At 39.9% G+C, this 15,517-nt stretch overlaps 1 protein-coding gene across 1 annotated transcript in view; it reads left to right on the top strand.

Moving 5' to 3' along the window:
- The window catches only part of FRAS1 (Fraser extracellular matrix complex subunit 1), a 352,531-nt gene that overhangs the window by 31,612 nt on the left and 305,402 nt on the right, over window positions 1-15,517 (top strand). Inside the window, 5 exon segments of the mRNA XM_036764965.1 lie at window positions 1,606-1,689; window positions 4,222-4,323; window positions 4,617-4,808; window positions 10,843-10,938; window positions 13,968-14,115. Of these exon segments, the coding sequence (XP_036620860.1) occupies window positions 1,606-1,689; window positions 4,222-4,323; window positions 4,617-4,808; window positions 10,843-10,938; window positions 13,968-14,115 (622 nt within the window).

The following is a 15,517-nucleotide window of genomic DNA, read 5'->3' as shown; positions in this document are numbered from 1 at the left end:
GACATAGTCTTTTGACCTGATTTTCAGTCTCCTTCTCCCTGTTCACAACTAAGGCTTAATTTTGTGGTTGACTTATAAATGCCTGAGGAACCACCCCCCAAATTCACATACAGATATGTACACTTGGAGAAAAAGGCCAGGGAAAGCTGGAGTGACCCAGTTAAGGAGCTACATTCCCATTTCTGGGCTCATCAATAAATCTCATGAGAGCTGGTGTTGTTCTGAACTTAGCAAAGAGAAGAACCTGGGACTTGGTTGGAGGATTTTATAAATGGAGCTGACCCTTAATAATATACTTTCCTTATCTTTATTATTTTTTTCTTCATTTTATTTTCAATTCATGGAACAAAACAAGAATTTTCATAACACAGTGCTATAAGAACAATGATTGCACATGTGAATCTACCACGTATAACTAGCTATTTCCTCCAAATACACAACAAAGTTATCATGTAAACGTCTTTTTTCCCCCTTTTTTTCCTTCTCTCCCCTCCCTCCTCCACCCTACAGATGGCTGCCATTAGCCACAAATAGGTACATATATGTAAAATTATTCTATACATCCTTCTATTTATCAGTTCTTTCTCTTGATTCAGGCAGTGTCTTTCTTCATATATCTTTTATTTTTAATTTGGGTATTTATGATAGGATGACTTGGTTACTCAAAGTTGTTCTTAAAACAATATTGCTGTTACTGTATACAATATTCTCTTGGTTCTGCTCACTTTGCTCTTCATCATTTCATTGAAGTTTTTCCATACCTTTCTAAGGTCATCTTTAAAATGAAGGGATTGACCCAGTGGCCTCTGAGCTCCCGTTCAGATCAAGAACTATGATCCTGAGATCCTATAACTTTGATAGTGCTTGTTTCTATAAAAGCTTAGTGTAATGGGGCAGCTAGATGGTACAGTGGATATAATCCCAGGCTTGGAGTCAGGAAAACTCATCTTGAGTTCAAAACCAGCCTCAGATTCTTCCTGGCTGTGTGACCCTGGGCAAGTCATTTAACCTTGTTTGCCTCAGTTTCCTCATCTGTAAAATGATCTGGAGCAGGAAATAGCAAATCACTCCAGTATCTTTGCCAAGATGGGGTCACGATGAGTGAATGTAACTTCTCCAAGGCCACACAGTGTGTTAGTGACAGAGCCAGGCTTTATTATTTGCAGTCCTGGGCCTTTTCCACTATTCTCTGGCTGCTCTATATACTGATCATATAAGATACAATCAAACTAGACCAAAGTATAAAGTTTACCAGGAGAACAAAGTGAGGAAAAAGGAGAACGGGGTGAGCCCCCTCTCTTCTGTCTTTCCCCCTTGCTGTTTACCAGTTCAAACAATGTCCTCGTGCTGGTGCACAACTGAACAACAGCAAATGGACATGTGCTAATTGAGAATAATTTTTTTGAAGGATGCTTAAGTATATGCAATCAGGCTCACTGTGAATTAAATGAAAGAAAAGATTTTTTTGCCTTCTTTGTAAGCCCTCCCTTCATTTTACATGGTACTTGGCATGTAGTAGGTACTTAATAAATGCTTGTTGACTTGACTAAGGATCTTGTTAGTTTCTGACTTCTCCTTTGTTGTTTTCCCTCCTTGGGGGTTTAGGATGAAGAGGTGGCTCGCCTCCCTCAGAAATGCTGCCCGCAGTGTCTTCCAAGATCTTGTGCTTCGGCTGGGAAAGTGTACCAGGTAATCAGTCTTGGGTGTGCCTGCCAAGGTGGCTTGACATGTGTTCTAACACTCTCCCTGTGCACCTTCTCTGACCCTCTCACATGCCTCCTGGCTGACTTTTTGCCAGAATTAATAACTCCCACAGAAACAGCTTTTTTTCCCCCTTCATGAAAACTTTTTTTATGGGGAAAAAAATTGCAGGGGATTAGAAATGTAAAGGAATGTTCTGGCTTGTGGCCCCTAGTTCCATGTGCTAGTAGATGAGATATTTATTGCTTACACATTTTGAATCGGGTAATAAAATGTTACTGGTGATTGCCACCTTATGAATTGATTTCCTAATATCTCCTGGGACTTGGGCTAAATATATACGCCTATGTATGTATGTTTCTACCTACATGGACTTTAAAAATTTCAATAATATATTTATATAGATATATATGAAGATAAGGGGGCAGCTGAGTGGCATAGTGTTTAGAGTGCAGTGCTCGGACTCAGGAAGACTCATCTTCTTGACTCTAAATCTGACCTTAGACACTTAACTAGCTGTGTGTCCTTGGGGAAGTCACTTCACCCTGTTTGCCTCAGTTTCCTCATCTGTAAATGGAGGAAGAAAATGGCAAACCACTCCAGTATCTTTGCCAAGAAAACCCCACATGGGGTCACAGAGAGTCTGACATGACTGAAAATGACTGAATAATAAAATATGAAGATAAATATGTAAATACAGACACACATCTTTCTATATATGCATTAGCAGTACCTAGAGGCCCTATTACACCAGCAGTGGAAGTATGTGGAGAAGTAGAAGGTTTATTTCTTCTCTTTCTTCCAGTGCTTTCTACATAGTAGGCATTCATAAAAGTTTAGTTGAATAAATCGAATTAATGAAGGCATATTCTTTCCCTTGAGCATCTAGCTGACTGAGAGGTGACAAATTTATTTAAATTTTCTTTAAGTTTTCTTTTGGCTGGTACCAGCAATAGACTAAGAGCTGGACCAATGAAGCCCATTGGGAATTGCTTTTTAAAGGGAGATATTTTCAGAAATTTTCTGCCTTTGCTTTGGAGGTAAAGTGTTTTGAAAATGGCTGGTAGTATAATGTTTTCAGTTGACACTTAAAATTCCCTTTGAACATTTGTTTACTGTCATTCCAGAAGCCAGTGTTAGCTGGACTAGCCATTGTCCAGGAGCAGGTTCATTAAACTTTTATTAAGCAAATATATCTAAGGCAACTGTGGTATAATGATCCGGCCTTGGAGCTGGGAAGACATGGGTTCAAGCTCTACCCCTCACATATCCTGACTGTGTGACCCTGACACAGTCACTTAACCTCTCATTGGCCCAGGCAACTGCCTAAGAGATTTAAGTTTCAGAGAAGTGGCTGATCCTCATTATTCCAAAGCAGTCACATCTGTCTCTTATTCTCCATATTAGTGAAATAGAGTACATTCCTGCCCCCAAACAATACTTTATCAGTTTGGGATGTCATACTTCCAGTCTTTCTCTATGCTATTTAACATTTCAGCAAGTTTCACGTGGCTTTGAGAAGGGATTTTGAGTGAGATTTTCTTTGTCAGTCCCATAATTCTTCAAAGTAGGACAGTCTGCTCTCACCCAAGTAGTTCATTTTATAGTCCAGTCAAAACGTGATCTGTCATCTGGAGAAATGGGCCATAGGTGCTACGTCACCTTATAAAATTCCTTGGATGTTTGGAAGGAATTTTTGCTCAGTTTTGTCTCCTCAGGGATATGAGAGGAAAACAGACACAGTGCCATTTTCTTGAGAATCTGGATCATTTGACTCTATCTCTCTCTACCTTTCTATCTATATCTATGTATATTATCTATATATATGTACATATCTCTATGATCTAGATGCATCTCTACCATCTATTTGTCATCTATGTCTGTGCATGTATATATGGATATCTATTATCTATATGTGTCTCTCTCTTTACCATCCCTCTGTTTCCTTATCATCTGTCCATATTTATGCAGGTATCTTTCTATTTGTCATCTATATCCATGCCTCCCATCCATCCATCCATGTGTGTCTATCTATCATCTATATCTATGTATCTATCAATCTGTCAACCCATAGATATACATATAGACACATGCATATATGTATGTATGCACATCAATTTTAATCGATTTTTCTATCACCTTAATTTCTGACTATATATCTCTCCTTTGGTCCCTGAGACATTCCTTATAACAAAGAATATTAATCAAAGAGGAGAAAAAAGCCAGTTCTGCAAAACTAGGTGGCACATCTGTCGAGTCCAACAAAATATGCAAGGTTCTGTACCCATAGGTCCCCACTTTTGCTGGGAAGGAAAGAAGGTACATTTTCTCATTTTTTCTGCCTGGATCTCTCAACATTAAGGTTTATTTAGGTAAAGGACATTTTGTCTTTGAGAACAGGTTTTGCTCCTCAGGGAGGCTGCTTTCCTCTCTGCCAGCCAGCCCACTGTCCTCTTGTGTTCCCCCCCTCCCCAGTTTTGATGTTTAGTCATTGATTTTCCTTTTGTTTCTTTCATGCAGCATGGTGAGCAGTGGACTGAAAATGCTTGTACTACATGTGTATGTGACAAAGGAGAACCCAGATGCCACAAACAAGAGTGTCCTCCGCTCACCTGTGAAAAGGTATTTGTGGGAGTACAGTTTTACCATGATTAACACCATTAATTTAAGAGATGCTAGTACATGGCCAATGTAGTCTCCATGGAGTCAAGAATATCCTTTCTCATCATCCTGATGCAGATATGTTTAACCAGGGATGAAGAGAAGGTAGCTTGTGTCAGTTGAACTGGAAACGGGAAATGAGTAGCTTACAATTTTGGCACTTTGTTTTGACAGTGTTCATGATTTTGATTCTTCCCCCACCTGCCATTTCTTGACTAGTGATTCTCGGCTGTGTTCCCTCCCTTTTGCTCTAGGGTCAGAACAAAGTACACCATCCCAGGGAGTGCTGTGATAAATGCGTGGCATCTACAGGAAATTGCTTGGATAATGGGATTCTTAGGTATCATGATGAAATGTGGAAGGGCTCTGCTTGTGAATTTTGCACATGTGAGCAAGGTCAGGTGACTTGCCATGTTGGAGAATGTGCCAGCGTGAAGTGTACCCAGGTGAGAAACTAAGGAGTGTAAGTAACCTTCACAAATAGTAAAGGTAGATATTTATCTGGGATGGGTTGAGTTTGTTTCATCTGGAGGCAGAGGGGTAGACATGTTGAGCCTTCAGAGTCCTGTCTAATCCAAGGAATCAATCATTGATGTTCAGACCAGGCTGAAGTAGGCCTAGGATTGTGATGAGCTCATGGACAATCTGGTCAGATGGGAGACCTGGACAAAATATAAGACAAGGTGTAGTGATTCTGAATGGTTACCGGGCAGGTGAAGCAGCCAGACGTCGTTGCTGGTGGCTTGTCCAGATACGTGAGTATGCTAGGCTCAGCTCCTGTCAACATCTTACTAGAAGCACCAATGGAAAGGTGCCCTAGCAATATGGCAGCAGAAAAAGAACAAAACAAATTTTTTTCTTCCTAAGGAGTGAAAAAATGGTCTCATAAACAATTAATTCCATCGACCTCTGCTGTTTGGAGAATCTCCAGAAGCTTCTGACAAAGTAAGTTAGATAAAAAAGGGCAGAACATAGTAGGACTGTTACCTCCCTTGCATTTCCTATTGTTTCATCTGATCAAGCTGAAGATGCATAAACCCACTAGATGAAAGAAGGGGAAAGACCATAAGAAAGCTATGTCCTTCCTAGCTGCAAGGCAGACCCCAGCAGGTCCCAACAGGCCAGCCTGCTTTAAATCACCATGGAAAGTACTATGACAAGACTCCCAACAAGAAGACCCTGCAATGTAGGAAGTAACTCGGCATTTTTTCTCTCTGCTGGATTTTTTTAAAAGCAAAATTCTTGGGTACTTACCCAGCCCAAAACACTCCTCGTCATCCTTAATCATGTAACCAAAATGAACCTATATCCATATTATAGCTTGATGGTTTTATTTTCTTTTGTTCATAAAATTGACTTTTAAAATAAATTCTAGGGAGTGGAGAAATCCATGTTAATTTTAAAAAAAGACTAGTATTCATACTTGTGTTATCAAACGGCACATTATTCAGACGTCAGTTTAGCACTATCCCCTCTCGTGAGTGATGTATGCATCTCCCCATCAATATTATCTTGTGTTTTTGTATATATTCAGTAAGGTAGCTAGCATTTATATAGTGCTTTAAAGTTAGAAAGCATTTTACCAATATTGCTTCACTTGAGATGGTGTATTTATATTAATATATTTTATTATATTTAATATATTTCTGTCACCTCAGGTGAGGCAGTTAGGTGTTGTAGGTAGAGCACTGACCCTGGGGTCAGAAAATCCTGAGTTCAAATCTAGACTTTGATAATTACTACTCTTGTGATCCTGGACAAATCACTTCACCATTGCCTGCCTCAACTTCCTTTTCTGTAAAATTAGAGTAGTAGTAATAATACTTCTCAGGGTTGTTGTGAAAAACAAAAGGAGACAATACTCATAAAATGCTTTGGAAACCTTTAAGTGCTATATGAATGCTAGCTATAATAAATATAATGAATATATTTAATGTATATTTACATTGCAAGATCTCTTTGTGTCCCTGGTGCTTAGAACAGAGTCTGACCCCTACTAAGAGCTTAATGAAAGTTCATTGAATGAATTATTGGGTTGATTATACCCTTTCAGAGAGACTACGAGTGACACATGTATCAAAACCGGATTGGATTGATGGGGGCGGAGGGGCATGAGTTGAGAGAGGGAATTTCCCTTAGGGAAGTACATTGATTTCCCTGTGGGAGTTTCTGAAGGAGAGAATGCTTTGTGTGAAGTTGGTAAAGAGTGGAAGATGGTGGCGAATGTTCAGCAGACAGCCTCTTAGAGCAGAGAGATTGAATTTTGTTTTACAGAGCAAGTTCTTGTAAGAGGCTTCTTGTAATCAGAGACTCACTCTCCATGTATCAGGGTACTGACGCTGTAGTCTGGGGCATTCAGGCCCTTTGACTATAAATAGCCTTCCTATTTAAGGCTCCTTGTCTCACCAGATCTGAGCTGGCAGTGTTCTCTAGGAAGAGAGTCTGTTGTGTTGAGAGTAGATTTTGGGGGGACGAGAAGAACTGTGTTGCTTCTTATTACTGAGGCCTAGTTGACTTACTGATCTCCTTTTTAAAAAGAAATTTTGGTTGCATACATATTGGTCCTTGTCAACTCTCTGTTCTAAATATATCTGAATAGTCTTCAGATGTGGTACACACATTTTCTGTAAGACACTTTCTATATAAATGGCTCTCCTGTACATGTCACCCATTGCAAAAGGCCCTCTAATCACTGATGGTCAGCATTAATTACAATAGGCAGTAAGGAAAATACTTTCTTTCCATACCTCCTCCCAATTACTTTTCAAGACCCCTAGAAACACAGATATTTCACTCATGCCCTTTGAAATGAGTAAAGTGCCAGGGTCACAGAAATACAAAATCAAGGTCTTTGTTTATCTAAAACATGTATTTTGACTTAAATGAATGCTCAGATTCATGCAGGTGTACAGCAGCACTAGGAAATTAAGTTGATTATAGACTGAAAGATAGATGAATACCTTTCTGGACCCCTCCCTGCTTCTATTCGCCTTCTTGTTTGTCCTTTGTTCTCAAAGAGGACCATGCCATCAGGGAGGTGATGCCATGACATACAAGAAGTGAGAGAGGGCTGTGCAAAGTCACCAGCCTCACTTTCTCCTCTGGAGCCATCTAGGTCCGTTGGCAAGGTATAGATCAGGATGAGTGGAGATGGCTCCCTTTTCCCCTTTGAAGTAGCTTGAAGTGATTGGACGACAAGAATCAGAATGGTGTCTAATTTTTCTAGAACAAATAGGAATCTGTTGGTCTTTCTTAGTGTTCCTTAGGATCAAATTATGCATTTAAAGATGCATAACAGTAATACCTAACTAAATAACAGGTCCAAATTATCATCTCAAATACATGGATGCATTTGAAGTATTCAGGGAAAATTGTGGTAGTTAACTCAGCCTAGTCAGAGCCCTTTGGTAATGGGAATAAGGTCATTAATTTGAATCCTACATGGTCCCATGAATTTAGCTCTGTTCCAAGGCTGCAGACTGGACTAGTAACTGTGATCATTTGCTTAATTTGTCTCCCAGATGAGGATAAAAGCATATCTGTCTTTTAATGAGTTTACAGGGCTCTTGTCATTTGTGGCTATCCATTCCTCTTGGTTATTCCTTCCTCTACTGGTGTTCCTGACGCTGCTTTCTGGATTCTCTTCCTACCTGTCTCCCCATTCCTTCTCCAGGCCTTTTTCCTGGATCATCATCCCTTTCCCACTCCTAATGTGCAGATATACCCCAGAACTCTGTCTTGGGCCCTCTCTCTTTTTTCTAAATTTTCTTGGTGAGTTCGTCAACTGCCATTTGTTTATCAATCAGCTATAATCAAATGATTCTGAAATCTACCCTCATTTTTCTCTAGTTACACATCACTATCTGCTTGCTCAGCCTTTCCACTTTGCTTCCCATTGCCTTGCCAGACTTAATATCCCCCAAACAGAAACTCATCATCTTTCTTTCTCATTTCCCTATATCTTTTGAGTGCAGATCCATATTTCCAGTCACCTAAGTTTGTGACTTTACTGTTATCACTAGTCTCTTTCCTTTAGCTGCCTTGTTGTTGTTGTTGGTCCTTCATTTTCAAAGAGGACCAATGGCATCATGGGTGATGTCTTGATCCACGAGTAAATTGGGTTTAAGTGACGCAGAGTTGCATAGAGTCACCAGCCTCACTCACTTCTCCAGAGTCACTGGAGTCCAGTGGCAAGACATAGGTCAAGATAACTGACAATGGCTCCCTTCAGAAGGACGAGGACTCTGGAGAGGCCATTGGCATTTGCACTAAAGAACAGTTTCTTTGAAATGGTGGGGATGGAGGGCAGATTGCAAGGGCTTGAGAAGTCAGTAAAAAGCATTTATTTAGTGCTTACCCTGTACGAGGTACTGTGCTACACATTGGAGAGATAAAGAAACATGATTCCCACCTTCAAAGTACTCATGTTTTAGTCGGAGAGACAATGTGTGAATAACTACATGCAAGATATATGCAGTGAATATGGAAGGTAACTTTAGAGAGAAGGAACTAGAAAAAAAAACTTCTGAGGAAGATGGGATTTGATCTGAGTCTTAAGCAGACCAGAGAGATAGGAGTCAAAGGTAAGGAAGGAGGCAGTTTCATATATGGGGGCAGCCAGTGAAAATGCTTGGAATTGGGAGATGGGGCAGCATCTAAAGAGCAGCAATTAAGCCATTGTTACTAGACCTAGGGACGTATGAAGGAGACTGGAAAAGTAGGAAGGTCTAGGTCAGGGGCGGGAAACCTGTGACCTTGAGGATACATGGGGCCTTCTAGGTCCTTGGGTGTGGCCTTTTGAATGAGTCCAAGTTTTACAGAACAAAACCTTTTATGAAGGGGATTTGTTCTGTGAAGTTTGGATTCAGTCAAAGGGCTGCACTTGAGGACCTAGAGGGCCACATGTGGCCTTGAGGCTGCAGGTGTTCCCCATCCCTGGTTTAGGTTGTGGAGGGCTTGAAATACCAAACAGAACATTTTTTATTTGGTCTTGGGGAAAATTGGGAGCCATTGGAGTTTATTGAGTTGAGCTGATTGAGATTTATATGTTGAGAAGTGAGCTTGAGGAAGCTTGCTTTGGCAGCTGAATAGAAGATGGGTAGGAGTGGGGAAAGAGTTGAGACAGAAGATTCCTTTTGTCCACTTCTTTAGAATGTCATCTACACCAGGTACCTCCTCCTGACCTCTTACTTCCAAACCCTTAGCAGTTGGCCTCCAACCTCATCACTCAACTGAAACCACCTTCTCCAAAGTGACCTATGGTCTTTTAATTGCTGTATCCAATAGCAGTATGGATCTTGAAGGCTTCTAGTTTTGGGTAGGGGTTGTGGTTGCGAGAAAGACAATGAGTCAGGCACAGAACTCATTGAAGAAAGGAAGGGAGAATGTATTGGAGTTTGGTAGATAATGGCTGTTGGGACCTGAATTAAATGATACATTTTGATAGCATGAACCTCAAAGGAAGAGAGAGATAGAGATAGAGAGGGAGTCTCCAAGGCGAGAAGGAAAGTGGAAACAAGGAGAGGAGACAGCTTTTTGTAGGAGCTTCACTGTGTGAAAAGGAGAAGGGATGTGGTGTGGGGATCTTTGGGTGAGGTGAAGGGTTTTTTAAGCATTGTGGAGATCTGAGAGATGTGTTTGTAGGAAGCAGAAAAAAATCCAATGGATAAGGTCTGGTTCAGAATTAGAGTGTCATGGGTCATCCAAGGGATGTGCTCCCTGAAAACATGGGAGTGGGTGATATTTGGATGTAGGGGCTTTGATGTTAGTAAGGAGACAAGCCATTTCATCATCTGGGATTGGTCCAGAAGAAGATGCCAAGTAATTTGGAAGAAAGAATCACACACTCTCATTTCCAGCTAAACTGTTGACCTCTTCCCAGGACACCACATTCCATTGCCCACCTCTCTGTGCATAGACTGTCCCCTATGCTTGGAATGTTCTTCCTCCTGCAACCCTAAATTCTCTTCCAGTCTCAGTTCAGCCACTCAGTTCACACCTTTCCTGATCCCCAGAGCTGTTAGTACTTGCACATACTTGTGGAAATTACTCTGAATATCCTTTGTATTTAAATATCCTTGTACTTCATGTAAAGTCATCGAGGGGAGGGGCCTTTTCATTTTTGTCTCTGTATGTGCAGAGCCTAACATGATGTCTTGTCCATCATAGGCACTTAAAAGCTTTTTGAATGAATGAATGTGTGTAAGGTTTTATCTCATAATGGAAACTGAAGGAAGATGTAAATTTGTAAGACAAATCTCATTCTTATTACCAGTAACACCTCACAGTGTAAACCATGGACATGGTATGCCAACTGGGCTACTTTTAAATAGGAAGGGTGGCCAGAATCCAGTCAAATGGATCATGGAGAAATTTCAGATATTGAGTAATTTGTCCCAATCGGGTAACTGGTTGGTTTATTTCTCTTTTTGCCACTGAGCTGTTAATTTGATTAGTACCTCATCATCCCTCTCTCTATAGGATGAAGAATTAATCCACTTGGATGGAAAATGCTGTCCTGAATGTGTTTCAAGACATCAGCATTGTCTTTATGAAGAACAGATAAAAGATGTGAGTGTGAGAACAAAACCGAGAGCTGATTTTATTCTCAATGTTTACTGAAATAATTTAATTTAAAAGGCGACAGTGATCATTATATAACAGTGGAAAAAGCTCCACTTAAATTTTTTCCCCACACTTATTTACCATGTTTTATTTTATTACACAGAGGAAAAAAAAACTGAAAAGATATTTTAAATCCATTATATCACCTTTCCCCTAGAAAGTTGGGTTTTCATTGAACATTTGATAAATTGAGATTTATTAGTTAAGACTTAGCAATCATGAAAAAATGCTTTGCTGACCTATCAAGAATAATTATAAAGAGGGGCAGCTAGGTGGCGCAGTGAGGAGAGTACTGACCCTGGAGTCAGGAGGACCTGAGTTCAAATGTGGCCTCAGACACTTGACATACTTACTAGCTGTGTGACCTTGGGCAAGTCACTTAACCCCAATTGCCCTCCAAAAAAAAACATTAAAAAAAGAATAATAATAAAAAATAGTAATGGTAGGGCACATTTTTATCTCATTCCATCATTTATGAAGCTCTCTCTTCACCACCTTATAAAGTACATAGTCATGAAGCATTATTCCTGGAATCATAGTTTTATAGCTGGAAGGGACCATGGAAATCACTTAATTCAGCACCTCCATTTTACAGATTGAGAAATTGAGGCCCAGAGAAATTGAGAACCCCTAAGAGCCAAAGTAGGCTTTGAATTTAGGTCCTCTCCTAATCCACTACTCTTTTGTCTACACCACATTGGGGCTCAGAGTAGGGCACCTTATCCCATAGCTAACACGTGGCAAAATGGAAGCTGAAACATGTTCTGATTTGGACCATAGCCCATGCTCTGTTGCCTCAGGCCTGATGAGGTGATGCCTTTGTTGACATGAAAGTTTGGATGAGAGTGTCTGATTTCTAGACCAACACTTTTTTTTTAAACAGCTTTACTTTAAGAGTTGGGGCCAGGTCCCCTAAATCCTTCCTGAGGATGATTTTACCTGTCTCCCTGCTATTGTAGCTATTATATTTCTAAAGAAGTTTTGGAGATCCATAATTCTCTAAATGCTGTTTTAGAATTTCCATAGGATCCTCAAATCCTTACTTTAGTAAGATAAGAATACTAAGATTGTCTGTAGCAACATCGTAAACAAACATGAATCCTCCTATTCTCCAGCATCCCATTTTTCTCTTGTGTTTTTAGACTCTTTGACCTTGCCTTGACTTCAAAGGAGGAAAAAGTAGATTTCACAGCAGGAATTACAATTCAGATATCTCCTGCCAAGATTTTCCTTGATACCAGATATGCTTGTTTTGGTTTACATGTTTGTCACAAGCAATCTTATTTTATAAAAATGACTTCAGTTCTTGTCTTTGGTTTATTAGCTGTAAAAACGATTTGACTGTGAACTTTTTAGTGACATTCTGTTTTCTTCTCTTTTTGTTGATGTCTTTCTCAGACTTGAGTCACACTAAACAGATTTCAGAACAATTTATATTTCAACATATACATAGAAATTTGTACAATTATTTAATAGCATAGAACATCTTAGAACAACCAAAAGCTTTAGTAGATGATCCATTTTGCTGAAAGTATGGGAGGGGTTGAGGGAGAAACAGGGTAATTTAGACTGGATCTATTAGACATTGCCTCTTCTCTTTGTTCCATGTATCGATATCTTGTTTTCTTCACAGAAAATACTCTCACACCCTATGTGATGGAGATTTATTTGCATCTTTTTCTTATCTTGACAAGTTCTAGCTTGCTTAAAGAGATAGAAGATGGTGTGTGTATATCCTGTGTATGTGGTTACTGTGTATGTGCACTCTGTGTGTGTTTGTGTGTGTGTGTATGTATGTGTATGCTGAGCTCAATTGAGTACATATCTATGAAATAGTTGGGAGTAAAAGCATGAAGGAGGCTAAGACACTGTTGTTATATCCTTCCATTTCACCTGGAAATTCATTTTTTTAAAAGTTTCTCTTAGAAGGGCAGTTTTTATTTTTCATCTAGCAGACCAAAATAATGTCATTTAACTATGGTATGTCAGATTGGTTGGTTCAGTAGAGAATTTAAAGTCTTTTAATTTAAAAATATTCCCTCATTCTTTCCACCTCCCCCTTTGTCTTTGCTCCTGTGCATCCTGCTCACAAACTGTGCCCCTCCCATTCTCACAGGGGTGTTGTGAGGATAAGTGAAATCATCTTTGAAAAACACTCTGGATCCTAGGGCAGGATACTCACTTTCATTACCATCATCTGTTTGAACACACAGAATATATCAGAGTTGGAAAGCTTTTGGCACATGGCACATGTTGTACATTACAAACCAAGCCTACAAAAGCATTCACACAGAGACTTAATGTCCCAGTAAAGCCAGGGAAATTCCCCCATGAAATTCCCCTCAGTTATTACTGCAGAGTGTGCTTAATGTGCTCTCCATTCACGCAGGTTGAGAGGCATGTTCAAATGCTTTCTTCTTGTTGTGAAGAGGCATCTATGATGGTTCCATATCAGGGGTTCTTGGCTGTTTTTGTGCCATGGACACTGTTGGCAATTTGGCCAAACCTCTGGACTCCTTCTTAGAATCATGTTTTTTAAATGCATAAAATAAAATACATAGAAGGAAGCCAATTGTATTGAAATGCAGTCTTCTTTGTTTCTGCCTTCCTCTCTTCCTTTCCCTCCCTTGCTTCTGTTTTTCCTCCCTCCCTCTCTCCCTCTCTCCCTCTCTCCTTCTCTCCTTCCCTCCCTCTCTCCTTCCCTTCCTTCCTCTCTCCCTGCCTCCCTTCCTTCCTCTTTCCTTTCCCTCTCTCCTTCCCTCCCTCCCTTCCCTCCTCTCTCCTTCCCTTCCTTCCTCCCTCCCTTCCTTCATTCCTTCCCTGGTTAAGAACCCAACCCTAAGGGGTGATGCTTGGTATACTATTATGATTCGTTTGTGGATGCTCATAGGCCCTCTCAGTCTGTACCTGAATTCCTGGGCAAAGGAAGCAGGCACTGAAAGTCTTTTGGTAACATTGTTCATTCCTTTATTCTCATGTAGGAAGGAGAAAAGTGGAACGATGGTCCATGCAAAATGTGTGAGTGCCGAGATGCCCAAGTAATCTGTTATGAACCTTCCTGCCTCCCATGCCCAGTGGGCACGTTGGCAGTGGAAGCTGTGGGTCAGTGCTGCCCAGCTTGCAAATCAGGTGGGTACAATTTGGATTGTATTTCTAGAGAGTGCTGATCATGCTAAAAGAATCCAAAAGAAGGCCTCTGAGCTATTTTCCTGTCCTTTCCTTAATGCTTTGTTCTACCAATTTATTTCTCTTGATTTTTTTCTCTTGCATTGCAAACAGACTTTGTCTAGTTAAATTAAGCTGCATAAAGGGCTTTTCTTTCTTTCGAAGATGCAGAAATGATTGCTCAAAGTCTTATAGTTGCTCTTTTAAGGTGAGCTATTAAACAAAGGTGATTTTTGGGAGGACCCTCATAAGTTAGTCTTTTAAAATATAAAGGTTTATTTCTTCCAAAATCTATCTATTTGTTCTCCACCTCTGCTTTCAGTTTACCAGGAACTGAATCAGTTAATTACTTAATGATAATTAACACACTAGGGGTTCCCGATGCACTGAGATAACAGGTATAGACCACACTATGCAACAAAACAAAGTCCACCAAATCTTTTCAGAGGGTTGTTTATGTTATAGCCGGGATAATTTGTCATTACATCGCAAATGATTGCTAGCAATCTTTAGAATAGCTTTCTCCTTGCAGCTTTTTGCTCACGTGTAGATAGGTGGCATTTTCGATTTGCCTTTCACAGTTAATAGTTTTCATCTCTAGGTACTAATTTTTTTATGTTGGCATCTGTTTTTGTTGTGTTTAACTTCTTATGGCTAATTGTAGTGTGTCACTTAATATAGCATGGAAAAGGGAAAGTAATTTTATGGTTTACTTAGGTTGCTTTCACAAAAATGCCTCAAGTGGGCTTGCCAATAGAAACACACACTTGTGTGTTCAGCATACTTTATATTAGAAAGATAGTCTACTATGATGCACAATGCACTGGATTTGGTGTCTGGAAGGGCTGGGTTCTAATTCCACCAGAGATATTTACTAGCTATGTGCCTTTGGGCAAGTCATTCAACATCTCTCAGTCTTAATTTCTTCATTTCAGAATGGGTATGTTGATCCCTATAGCATTGACCTTACTGGGTTGTAGGCTCAGATGAGCTATACGTTCAAAATGCTTTGTCAACCTAGAACTGCTGTACGCTGCCAGGTATTACCCTCTTTCTCCTCCCCTTCTTCATCCAGTCCCTCCTCCTTTATATTCTGTTTATCACCACTATCACTACCATCATAGTCATCATCATCACCACTCTATATTGACAACCAAGTACTTGCTAATTTCCATATCCAAAGAAACCCCTGTGTAGATAGTGATACAAGATCAATGAGTTGTAAAATGAGTTTAGACATTAAACACACATTACCTTTAAGCTCAAAACTTCATTTAAACAAAAAAAATTACTCTCTAAATGACTTTAGAATCATATCTGTTTGGAGGCTGGTCATTCCTACTTCTCTGTCATATCAGTCTGACAA

Source organism: Trichosurus vulpecula, chromosome 6, assembly GCF_011100635.1.
Source record: "Trichosurus vulpecula isolate mTriVul1 chromosome 6, mTriVul1.pri, whole genome shotgun sequence".
Lineage (NCBI taxonomy): Eukaryota > Metazoa > Chordata > Mammalia > Diprotodontia > Phalangeridae > Trichosurus > Trichosurus vulpecula.
The sequence above is the reverse complement of the archived record's forward strand: the minus strand, read 5'-3'. Positions and strand labels throughout refer to the sequence as shown.